This window comes from Tursiops truncatus, chromosome 20 (genome assembly GCF_011762595.2).
Source record: "Tursiops truncatus isolate mTurTru1 chromosome 20, mTurTru1.mat.Y, whole genome shotgun sequence".
NCBI lineage: Eukaryota > Metazoa > Chordata > Mammalia > Artiodactyla > Delphinidae > Tursiops > Tursiops truncatus.
Genome location: NC_047053.1, coordinates 42,831,457 through 42,844,807, shown reverse-complemented (window position 1 = coordinate 42,844,807; position 13,351 = coordinate 42,831,457). Strand labels below are relative to the sequence as shown.

The window sequence follows — 13,351 nt, the reverse complement described above, 5'->3', positions numbered from 1 at the left end:
AATGCTATGAATGTTTCTCCTTAATGCCTCATTCCCCTTGGGTAATTAACGGAAGAGAAACTTTTGCTCGAGTGTTCCTGGGCTTCTTGTCTCCTACAACAGGTGTCAAATTTCTCCAGGTGAATGCTTACCGGTAAGGGATTGGATAAGGAATGTTGCGGTGAGGATCGTGCAACTGGTGGAACACTTCTGCCAGGGCTGGTTCCTGGCCCGCTTCCCCCAGCAAACTGGCCAACAGGGAAAAATGGATATGAATAATTCACAACAGTACTAGGCTTCAGATAAGGAGAGTAAAAGATTAATACACAAACAGGTCTTAATTATATACGGCCCCTTTAAGTCAATATATCTTATTCTAGAGAGAAAATGCCATATAAGTCAAATTCTGCTATCTTTTCAACGAGATTTTAAGGAGGAGCTCCAGCAGAAATGTACCAAGATATAAAGAAAACATGGCTAGAAAGCTGAAGGTACACATGGTTTTGAAAGGACATAAGAGAAGAATGTTTTCCCTTCTTGTCTCAAAATACACGAAGCAGGAATATAGTGGTACAGTGGATGTTAGTGTCTTCTTCAGTAACCACTAAGGATGGGTCAGTGAGCTTACTACAGGTTCCTATGGACTAAAGGGAAGAGGACAAAACAAGAGTCCAAGTCATTTCACTTCAATCTTTGTAAGACACGAAACCTGGTCTGGCCAAGAGAAAAATCACCTCATTTGTGAATTTTTATATCATCACAGAAAAGACACATCATAAACAAATTTAAATTTAGGAAGTCAGCAGCCGTTTCCTCTTATAGAGATGGGGCAGCGTAGCGTTGATGAAGATGGGGAGGAAGGGGAGGAGAGCACAGTAAAGGCAATATATTCCTCTCTAAAGCCTTAAATGAACAAAAGGATTTAGGTTTTTAAAAAAATCACTATAGATTTCTTTTTCCAAAAACTTAACTTACCTCAAAGTAATCACTAATTTTATGTCCCCTAGGAGTGCCTTTCCCTGAAAATAAAACCAAAGTAAGTATAGTTTTTCCAGTAACACAAGTAAACCATCATTCGCTAAAGTGTACTATGTATTCAATAACTGCCTATGTTGTTATCAATTCAAATGTCAAGCTTACTTTTAACAAATGAGCCAAAATACCTGTATCATAAGAACAGAAGACAGTTTCCTCCACAAAATTAAAGACTGAAATAAGCAGTGAAAGACTTTTTCACAGCTCGCTTTAAGATTCACTAATCTTTCTTTTACAAGTACACTAACAAAACTCATGCCACAACTGTGCATCAAAATAAAACTAAACTATAAACTACACCCCCAACTAAGAGGACAAAAAATGCAAAACAAATTCATCAGAACAAAAGGGTTTATTCTATTTCACAAAAAACTTTATGTGACCTTGTCACTTTGGGAAAATTTTCTCCCAAAAAAGTAAAAAATGATTTGCAGATTAAAAGAATATGGAAAAAAAAAAAAAGACTAGGGTGTCCATTTCTTGGAAGCTCTGCCATTTCTTTTATTCTTCCTTTAATTATTTACAGAAATTTGGCATTACCACCATCATATTTACAGATTTATTCCACTGGGCACCAATGTACAACTAAATAATTGACATGGAAGAAGGGCAGGTAAAAGGACAGCCTTGTGACTGAAACCATTTCTGCTTACCTATTATTAGCAAATCACTGATCTAGTGCAAGACATAGTTAAAACTCCAATGTAACCTCTTTTCTGTACAATAAATACTTAGTCTGAAGACAAACCCATGGCGAGAAGATGGTTAACTTACAACAGGGAAAACCAGAGTCCCCAAAGAACTGACACTGTTTCGTCAAGTGTGTATCAAATGGCAAGTCTATAATAAACAACCTGATATTCCCTTAAGGAATACAAATCTTCATTGTTAGGAATCCCTGTGCACAAACTAATTACTTAGTGTGAGCTGGAAATTTTCCAAGTACATAAGAATCTAGTATTTTTACCGGTGTGAAAGTATTACTACCTTGGCTAGTTTCATATGGTTCAGCTTTTCTTTTCCGGTTTCGCTGGTCATTCTGTTTTTTCTCAGGAGTCTGTTAAATACCATATACATCACAATTAGCATTTTGTTAAATTTTTCACATTATGAAAATTAGAGAGTATGTACAAAATATCAAATTTATAAGGATATTTAACTGGCTCAGACAAGTCCTAAATGAGTGTCCAACTCTTAGAGCAGGGTCATGGAAAGAGTACAGGATCTGGAACCAAGCCACCTATACAATTTTTAGCAAATTGCTCAAAGTATCAGAGCTTCAATTTTACAAAGCACAAATGTAGTACAAGCATCTAGCATATAGTAGGCTCTCAGACAGCAGCTGTTACAATATTTCTACTTTTTTTTTTTTTTTTTTTTGGCCATGCCACTCGGCTTGCGGGATCTTATTTCCCCAACCAGGGATTGAACCTGGGCCTGGCACTGAAAGCGCCGAGTCCTAACCACTGGACCACGAGGGAATTTCCACAATATTTCTACTTTAAAAGAGCTTAAATCTAATCCTTTTTTCCAATAAGGAAAGATATGCATAATCAACTGACTAATTTATTGAAAGTTTTATCTAAGTGCAAAGTAAGCGGTTACCTATCTATGCAGCTAGGTTGTGTGCCTTAAAAAAAAAAAACTTCAAATTTTCTTACTAAAGTCTGTCGGGCCACACTAACCCAACTCTGTTGAAGTACTAAAAAGTGCTAAAATTCAATGGCACCTAGGCTAATTCAGCTACAACTGCAAATCTCTACCCTTTATTGATGGTTATTATTATCGTAATAAAAACCCATCAAGGCCACATCACAACTGTACAACGAGCAAACAACTCAAAGGGGAGTCATTCACCCAGACCCTAACAGGACACCAGAGTTTGCAGTGCTATGGTTTAACCCAGACCCAAAGTGTGGGAATATGAGAAGTCTTGCAATGGATGTGGCTTCTTACCTCTACTTCTTTATCACTCAAGGACCCCACGCTGCACAAGCTCTGGTTGGAAGACTCACTATTGAGTGGCCCCTGAAAAGAAAGAAAAAAGAAAAGGAATCAAAATTAACTAATTTAAGGATGACAGCAAAAATGAGGGAGAAGCCATTTGATTTTGATATCTAAGTCAGGTCAAAGAAGCCAAGAGTTAACTGCAACACCTCTGAGCCAACTTGAAAAGAACTCAATCAACCATATAGTACAGTAGGGTCCTCATGTTAAAATTTTCTAGCTAATATTATTTTCATTTCCTTTATAAACTCTTAACTCGTGCAAATTTTCCCTTCTAGAGTACTTTCACATGTAGCAAGTTCATTCTTTAAGGAAAATAAGCTGGGGAAAATCAATTCTCTTGGCCTCTCGTATCACACAGGCAATATCTGAAAGTTGAGGTGTTAAGGGGTATGTCAAGGGTTCCTCATGAGGAGGCAGTCAGAGACCATAATGAAGGAAACACTTTTCCGAATCATGCTTTAAAACAGGCATGACTGCTAGCTCAAAAAAGTTACAAGAGATTGACTTCTAGCCTAATGGCGTGAGGATCTCTGCTAGCTCACTCCTCAGGGAAACTGATGCAAATTATTTTTAAAAACCACCATTCAAAGCCTCTGACAATGGTCCCTAAGGGCAAACAGCAAATGAAGAAACAACCATTCAGTAAAATCTATGAAAATTCAGCCTGAAAGGTGAAAGTCTGTGGTATTAGAACCAAGACCACTCTCCCCACCCCACCCCCGCCCCCCCATCTCAGCAAGGCTCCAGACTGCTGCAGCCAAGAGCACAAGGTCCCCCCTTCCCCCAGCTCTCAGTCCAAGGGCTTTCTTCCTGGGAGGAGCAGGACTTCGGACTTCTCAACCCATCCCCAGCCCCCATTACTGAGGCTAAGTCCCAGGCAAGTACATCAAAGACAGGAGGCTCCCTTCTGCCCAACACCGACTTGTGGAACAGAGGCTCTGCCTTAGGCATGGTCAACTGAGAATACTGGGACCCCAACAGCCCTCTCGCTCAGCTCGTGAGACAGTGGTTCAACACCAGGAGAGACAAGCTGCTGTGGTGCCACATCTCCACATTCTACCTCCTGGCACTCAGTTCCTACAGCCTGAATGTCACTCACAGAAAAGTATTACTCACTGTCCCCACCCCCAGCTCCAGAACCCTGGCTTGGATATTTTGCCAGGGGGAAAAAGCTGGAACATGTAGTACCAAATCTTTTCCCAAAGGACCTGACTTCATTCCCAACAGTGTGGACAAGTTTAAATCTAAGGGAGGTTTTGGTAAAAGGCAAGCGGAAAGAGATTCGTGTAATGAAGATACAGTCTAGACTGTAGGTCAGCTAGTTTGCAGGAGAGAATCAAGGAATAAGACACCAGGGAGGAGACCTCCCTGGGGTCAGAGCAAATAGCAAACATTGACCTCAGGAACTTTTCCTTCCAAGGAGCCCCAATTTGATTGGATTAGTTTGTAGTTTGTAGAGGAATGTATGCCTCAGGGCACTGTTGAAAACAAGAGAGCAATCTGGACAACTAGTGTAGTTTAACAGCTGGGTTGGTCAGGAAAAGAGTCCTCCTGAGTACCAGTCACCACAGGGCACCTGCAGGCTTGCCTAGAGCCAAGCCTCCCTGAGGAGTACCAAGAGGCTTAGCTCTGGGGGGATGGGTGGTAGAACAGACTTCACTAAAATAATCCAGCCAGTCACTAAACAAATAAACAAGCAACAATATCAAGGCCCCAAAGAACAGGATGAGAAATCAGTACGCAGAGGTGCTACAACGTATCATCTAAAATGACCAATTTCCAACAAAAAATCATGAGGCATGCAAAGAAACAAACAAGTACGACCCATATACCAGGAAAAGAAAAAAAAAGCAGGCAAAAGAAACTGCTGGTGAGAATGACCAGATGCTGGATTTAACAGAAAAATATTTCAAAATAGCCATCCTAAATATGTTCATGGAACCAAAGGAAACAGTAACTAAAGAAGTAGAGGAAAAGGGACTTCCCTGGTGGCGCAGTGGTTAAGAATCCACCTGCCAACGCAGGAGACACGGGTTCAAGCCCTGGTCCAGGAAGATCCCACATGCCGCAGAGCAACTAAGCCCGTGCGCCACAACTACTGAGCCTGTGCTCTAGAGCCCGCAGGCCACAACTACTGAGCCTGCGTGCCACAACTACTGAAGCCCGCACGCCTAGAGCCCGTGCTCTGCAACAAGAGAATCCACTGCAATGAGAAGCCCATGCACCGCAACGAAGAGTAGCCCCCACTCACCACACTAAAGAAAGCCCGTGCAACAATGAAGATCCAATGCAACCAAAAAGTTCCCTTAAAAAAAAAAATAGGGGTAAATCTTCATGACCTCAAACTGGGCAAAGAATTCTTAGATATGACACTAAAAGTGCCAACAACAAAAGTAAAAAAAAGATAAACTGGACTTTTTCAAAATTAAAAACGTTTATGGTTGAAAAGACACTATCACCGAAGAAAACCCACGAAAGAAGATATTTGCAAATCACACATCTGATAAGGTACTTGTATGCTGTATAAAGAACTCTTACAATTCAGAAATAAACACAGATAACCCAATTTAAACTGGGCAAAAGGTCTAAACAGACATTTCTCCAAAGATGAGATACAAATGGCCAATAAGCACATGAATAGAAGCTCAACATCATTAGCCAATGGGGAAACAAATCAAAACCAAAATGGGGTACCACTTCACACTTACTAGGATGGCTAGATTCAAAAAAGACAACAAGAAGTGCTGGCAAGAATGTGGAGAAACTGGAACCCTCACACCTCACACACTGCTGGTAGGAATGTAAAATAGTGCAGGTGCTTTCAAAAACTGTCGGGCAGTTCCTCAAACAATTAAACACAGAGTTACATATGACCCGGAATGCTACTCCTAGGTACATACTGAAAAGAAATAAAAACATGTACACACACAAACCTGGACACAAATCTTTACAGCAGCATTACTCACAAAAGCCAAAAGGTGGAAACAATCCAGATATCCATCAACTAATAAATGGATACACAAAATATGGTATATTCATACAATGGAATATTACTTGACCATAAAAAGGAATCAAGCAATGATATATGCTACAATATAAACAAACCTTGAAAACATTTTGCTGAGTAAAAGAAGCCAGTCACAACAGACCACATATCAAATGACTACTCATGTGAAAATCCAGAATAGGGAAATCTAAGACAAACAGAATGTAAACAGTAGTTGCTTAGGGGAGGAGTTGGAGAACATGGGGGTGATAGCTAAAGGGTATGGGGTTTCTTTTTGAGGGGATAAAAATATTCTAAAACTGTGTTGATGGTTGTACGTATCTGTGAATATACTAAAAACCAATGAATTGTGTAATTTAAATGGGTGAATTGTATGGAATATGAATTATATCTCAATAAGGTTGTTAAAAAAACAACAATTATTAGGCTTAGCGTCAGAAATAATTTACATTCCTTTAAGGGTGTATTAAGTTTTCTTTTCACTGTGTCCTTAAAGCACTATTTTTAAACTGTAATCAACACAATATACCAGAAGGCTTCACAGATACTTGTGAAATTGCAAATAAAAAAAATAAAGTGAAACTAGGGATAAGAAATAAAATCAAATCATGTATTCCCAGTGACATAAATCAACAAAGGACTTATTCCTTTAAAGATATAATAAGAGTTCCATGATGTTTTAATTGAAAAAAAAAAGAGCTTTATTCACGTAAGAATTCTAGAATAATTTAAATTGAATCTTTCTATGCCTAAATTCTTAAAATATTCCGTTTGTGAATTATCTTTATTGTAACCATTATGAAGTATTTCCCCTCCCCTTGGATAATAATAAAACCGTACACTATATTTTTTTTATTTATTTTATTTATTTTTTATTTTTTTGTGTGTGGTATGCGGGCCTCTCACTGTTGTGGCCTCCCCCACCGCGGAGCACAGGCTCCGGACGCGCAGGCTCAGTGGCCATGGCTCACGGGCCCAGCCGCTCCGCGGCATGTGGGATCTTCCCGGACCGGGGCACGAACCCGTGTCCCCTGAATCGGCAGGCGGACTCTCAACCACTGCGCCACCAGGGAAGCCCCATACACTATATTTTAACTATCCACTTTACCCACCAACTATCCCTCATTTTCTTTTTTATAAATTATTTATTTTTGGCTGCGTTGGGTCTTCGTTGCTTGTGCGGGGCTTTCTCTAGTTGCGGGGAGCAGGGGAGGCTCTACGTTGCGGTGCGCAGGCTTCTCATTGCAGCGGAGCACGGGCTCTAGGTATGTGGGCTTCAGTAGTTGTGGCACACAAGCTCAGTAGTTGTGGCTCACAGACTCTAGAGTGCAGGCTCAGCAGTTGTGGCGCACGGACTTAGCTGCTCCACAGCATGTGGGATCTTCCCAGACCAGGGCTTGAACCCGTGTCCCCTGCATTGGCAGGTGGATTCTTAACCACTGCGCCACCAGGGAAGCCCTATCCCTCATTTTCAAAAGGAAATGGCGGGCTTCATTCATCACACTTGCCATTTCCTTTATATATATATATAAATTTATCTTATTTCATTTATTTTTGGCTGCGTTGGGTCTTTGCTGCTGTGTGTGGGTTTTTCTCTATTCGCGGCGAGCGGTGGCTACTCCCCGCCGCGGTACACGGGCTCCTCACTGCAGTGGCTTCTCCCGTTGCGCAGCACAGGCTCCAGGTGCACAGGCTTCAGTAGTTGTGGCAAGAGAGAACTGAAGAACCTATTTTTTTATTAGCAATTACTGATAATGACATAAACTGTAAAGTGTGCATAACAGTGGTGTACATTGTAGTGTTTGAAATATCGATGCAAGAGGCACAAGCAAGGATCCTTGTGGTTCCTTGGGTATGTGTGTCTAACGAAAAGAAAAAAAGGATTAAGAATCACTTAATCCTACCTTTCACCATCCTTTTCTGATGCACAGCATCCCAAATTATTATAAAATCATTAGATTAAATTTAATTAGCAGGGATAAATGACATACATTCCCTGTTCTAAAACAGCTTACTGTCTAGTAAGGGAGCTAACCAAAGGCTTTTAGGCAAACAATGTTATCTTTCAAAAATGTCACTATCGGGCTTCCCTGGTGGCACAGTGGTTGAGAGTCTGCCTGCCGATGCAGGGGACATGGGTTCGTGCCCCGGTCCGGGAAGATCCCACATGCCATGGAGTGGCTGGGCCCGTGAGCCTGCGCGTCCGGAGCCTGTGCTCCACAACGGGAGAGGCCACAACAGTGAGAGGCCCGTGTACCGCAAAAAAAAAAAAAAAAAAAAAAAAAAAAATGTCATTATCATTAAAAAACAAAAAAGGCAGAAAAAACCTAAGCTAAATTAGATGAGGATAAAAAGGCATGACTAAATTCAATGTATGATCCTTGATTTGACTGTGGATAGCAAAACAAAGCAAAACCAATAAAGGACATCATTGGGACAAAGGCAGAAACTGAATATGGACTATACTAGATAATTAAGTTCCAGTCTATTATTATCAGTCCTTCAATTGTAAATTTTCCTACTTGTTGCATCTTTTTACTAAGGTGCATTGTAAGTTTTGTGTGAGTTCATATTCAGCTTTGGGGGAGTTCTCCACATTTCAGGGGTTAAGGAGCAGTCAGTCCCAAGAGAAGTTTAATGGTCACCTCTGCCAGTGCCCTACAACATTCATCAGTTCCAAACATATTTATACATTAGCTTTCCTGCCCAGGATTTCCGCACAAAATTGTAGTTTCCATTTCTTGTGGCTTTTAACAGCCACAATCGAAAGTTAGGCAGCTTACTTCCATCCTACGTCCTGGACTGGTGGGCAGTTTTACTAGTCTTAATTCATAGACAGGTTTACCCCTTCCCAATTCCCAGCCTTATACAGTTCCAGTTCAAGCCTTTGGTCTCAATTACTACCCCCAGGGGAAATTAACCCCAAAAGCATAAAAGCTTATGGGTTACCAAAGTTTAACTCCCATTCACCACTGTGACATCTTCGTCTTCATCTCCCAAGTTAAAATAACTGGGATTCAATTTTTCCTATTGTTCTGATACTGCTGACATTCAGGAATTATATAATTTTCATATACTTCATTTAGCCAGTCACTTTACTGAACTGTTACTCTTTCTAATCATCTCACAGTTTGTTCCTCTTGAGTTTGTTGTCTAGATATAAATCATAGCATTTATAAATAATAAGCTTATACATTCCTTTCCATAACTTATATCTATTGTTTCATATTTTACTGCTTTGAATAAAACATAAATAATCACCATAAAGAACACTGTTTTGTTCTTCTTTTTTCAAGGTGACTCCTCTAGTGCTTTACCATTAAAAACTGTAATAAGACTGCAAAGAGCCAAAATAATCTTATAAAAGTTAGAGTTGGAGGTCTCCCATTTCCACTTATTACAAAGCTACAGTAATCAAAACAGTATGGCACTGGCATGAAGATAGACATACAGACAAAGGATATAGCATGTTCTTAGACTGGAAGAATCAACATTGTCAAAGGAGTAGCAGGAGAGAGTCTTGTCGAAGCAGTTCTGCATCTTGATTGTGGTGGTGGATACAATAAGCTACACAAGTGATAAAATTTCACAGAAGTATATGTACACACACACACACAAATGATGTGCGTATACATGAAACCTGAATGAGTTCTGTGGATTTCACCAATGTCAACTTCCTGATTTTAATATTGTACTATAATTACATGAGGTGCTTACATTGGGACAGAAGGGGTATAACTACTTGCTATAGTTAAGAAATGATAATGGTAAACAATACTTAGGTAGTGCTTGCTACACGGTCAGGTATTCTATATTAGCACATTTAATCCTCCTAACAACCTGTAATGGGCTCAACTGTGTCTTCCTCAAATTTATATGTTGAAGTCCTAACCCCCAAAACCTCAGAATGTATTTGTAGACAGGGCCTTTGAAGAGGTAACTAAGCTAAAATGTGTCATTAGGGTGGACCCTAATCCAATACGACTGATGTCCTTATACAAAGTGGAAATTAGGACACAGAGGCACCAGACATGCACACACACAGAGGAAAGACCGTATGAGGACACAGCGAGAAGGTGGTCATCTGCAAGCCAAGGAGAGAAAGCCTCAAAAGCAATCAATCCTACTGACATGCTGATCTTGAACTTCCACCCTCCAGAACTGTGAGAAAATAAATTTCCATTGTTTAAGCCGCCCGGTCTATGTTATGGCAGCCCTAGCAAACTAATGACAACCTTATATGATAGCTATCAGTAGTCTCATTATTAGATGAGGAAACTACAAGAGAAGTTTAGTGAACTCTCCAACATCACACAGCTGGCAAGAAGCAGAGCCAGGATCTAGACCTAAGCTACCTGGCTTCAAAATACGTGCTACTAGCCATTCAGTAGCACTATACTCTAGATATATTAATATAGAGTCATCTCTACATATATTAATACATTTTTTAAGTGAGTGCTACATATATATTTTTTAATAAATTTATTTATTTATTTAGGTTGCATTGGGTCTTCGTTGCTGCACGCGGGCTTTCTCTAGTTGCGGCGAGCGGGGACTACTCTTTGTTGCGGTCCATAGGCTTCCCATTGTGGTGGCTTCTCTTGTTGTGGAGCACGGGCTCTAGAAACGCGGGCTTCAGTAGTTGTGGCTCACGGGCTCTAGAGCGCAGGCTCAGTAGTTGTGGCACACGGGCTTAGTTACTCCACGGCATGTGGGATCCTCCCAGACCAGGGCTTGAATCCGTGTCCCCTGCATTGACAGGCGGATTCTTAACCACTACGCCACCAGGGAAGTCCTATTAATACATTTTTAAAATACTGAACTTGTCCAACATTCTTCGGATAAACTCCCTGAAACAAAATAATTAGCCATTCGCAAGTGTTTTTACTTGAATTTAAACATCTATATATTCATAAATGAAATTAGGTTATACTTTTACTTCCTCATATCTGTCAGGTTTTGCTATCAGAGTTTATTATCCCTATGTTATTATTTAACATGAGAATTATCTACTTCTTGAAAGGTTAGGAGAGATCACCAGTAACCAGGGAGTGAATTTTTTTGCACTGCTTCAAAGGAGGAGGAGGAAGAGGAGGAGGAGGAAATAACTTTAAAATCTTGATTTTTCCTTGGTTATAGGAGTCTATTCTGATTTTACATCTTATTTTTGTCAACATTAATTTCTACTATCTTTGAGTGAAATTATCTAATTCACTGAGATTTTCATATTAATCACATAACTAACAGCATCCATTTCGTTTTTTCTCTAAGTCCTCAATTTTGTTATATTCCATTTACTTCCTCCATTTTCCTCTTTGTTTTCTAATTTTCCAACTCTAGATTGATTCATTCCTAATCTTCAATCTATTGAAAGTCAGCCTTTAACACAACAGTTTATTTTTTTAAATAAAGATAAAAGAAAAAAAATTTTTTAAACAAAGTTTGATAATAAGTTAAGACTCCTCAGTAAAAGCCCTATTTTCTACGCTAACATTTAAGCTGATTACCCTGTCTCCTGCTAATGATTTTTTTTAAGTAAAACACCAAATGGACAGTTTAAAAAATAGACAAGAGTCAAGTTTCTCGTTTTAAAAAAAAGCAGGGCTCCCCAAAACAAAACACACTTTTAATATACTTAAATGCACTTTTGGGGGGCTTAAAAATACGTCAGTAACAAGCCTAAAGAAAACCTTGTGGACGAGTTATAAACTTATGAAAACTGAGGTTAAAATACGAATGTTGACAACCAACATTTAGCACATGAATGAAGCCTATATGAACTAAGAAAACCTTGTAGAAGTGGAGGCCAAAGGTTAATCTTTCACTCTTGTAAAAATTTAAATGTCAACATTTGTTTAGTTTCTAAAGTCTTCATTTCCTCCTTGAACTAAATTGGCATCTTAAAAGGGATTGAGAACAGCAGACAAAAGTTAAACTTAAGTATAAAGGAGCACAGTTGACAACAGGGTCAAACTACCTGAGGTAGTTAAAAGATATTCCATTAAAAAAAAAAAAAGATACTCCATTAAAGACTAGACCTAATGGGTTAAAACTAGGGGTCTCTGTACTTTTTTTAGTCATTAGTTAGCACCACCTTTTCACCCCATAGCAGAGTCAAATCAGTGGGGTGATTTTAAATAAATGACTTTGTGTTTTGGCAAGCAAACAAAATATTACAGTATATTGTCAAGAAAATCCTTAACTGATATTAATGATTTTTAGTAGTATTTCAGTCCTAAATAAATGGCAGAATCCTAACCATGTAATTTATTAACATCCATTTCCAGACAAGCAAGTCCAACAGTAAGAATAAGAAATCCTTTGTTTTTTCTCCTGGACAAATCTGCCTATGGAAGTCTATATATTTACTCAAGATCTGGCACATATAACCAACAAGACAGATAATACGACAGACATTGGCAAGAATATGGAGAAAGTTTAACCCTCATATACTGCTGGTGGAGAGGTAAATGGCACAGCCACTTTGAGAAACAGTCTGGCAGTCCCTCAAAGGGTTAAACTAATGACTTAAAAAAAATAGACAGATTCTTAGTTTTATATTATGTTCATCCCTTAATGGACTATCTCTTAACCATAAGACCCAGCAATTCCACTCCTAGGAATACACCCAAGAGAAATGAAAACATATGTGCACACAAAAACATGTACATGAATGTTCATGGCACATTATTCATAATAGCCAAAAAATGGAAACAACCCAAACGTCCATCAACTGAAAGAGTGAATAAACAAAATGAGGTCTATCCATACAATGGAATATTATTTGGCAATAAAAAGAAATGAAGTTCTGATACAGGAACAAACCTTTTAAATGTGATGCTAAGTGAAAGAAGCCAATCACAAAGGACCACATATTGTATGATTCCATTTATATTAAATTTTCAGAGCAGGCAAAATCTATCGAGACAAAAAGTAGACTAATGGTTGCCTAGAGCTGAGAGAGAGAGGGATTTTGAGGGTGAAAGCTAAGGGGTAAGGTTTTGTGGTTTTGGTTTTGGTTTTTGAGGTGAGGAAAATGTTCCAAAATTGATTGTGGTAATGGTTTCACATTTCTATAAATACACTTGGAGCCATTGAATTGTATACCTTAATTGAGTAAACTGTATGTTGTGTGAATTACATCTTAATAAAACTTAAAAATCAGTGCACTCGGGCTTCCCTGGTGGTGCAGTGGTTAAGAATGCGCCTGCCAATATGCAGGGGACACGGGTTCGAGCCCTGGTCCGGGAATATCCCACATGCCACGGAGCAACTAAGCCCGTGCGCCACAACTACTGAGCCTGCGCTCTATAGCCCGCG

General features: G+C 39.4%; 1 protein-coding gene across 14 annotated transcripts in view; it reads right to left on the bottom strand.

Annotated features, from left to right (window-relative positions):
* TLK2 (tousled like kinase 2) overlaps positions 1-13,351 on the bottom strand; it is a 100,825-nt gene that overhangs the window by 62,259 nt on the left and 25,215 nt on the right. For 11 of the 14 annotated variants that reach the window (XR_012328573.1, XR_012328572.1, XM_073797524.1 and 8 more), the window contains exons 3-6: positions 2,971-3,042; positions 2,002-2,071; positions 955-998; positions 132-227 (exon numbers count right to left, since the gene is read on the bottom strand). Coding sequence is in view for 12 of the 14 variants with exons in the window: in XM_073797524.1 (XP_073653625.1) it covers positions 132-227; positions 955-998; positions 2,002-2,071; positions 2,971-3,042 (282 nt within the window). In the remaining 2 variants the exon portion in view is untranslated. The remainder of the gene's footprint in view (positions 1-131; positions 228-954; positions 999-2,001; positions 2,072-2,970; positions 3,043-13,351) is intronic. The other 3 variants (XM_073797522.1, XM_073797523.1, XM_073797521.1) reach the window with 1 other exon arrangement.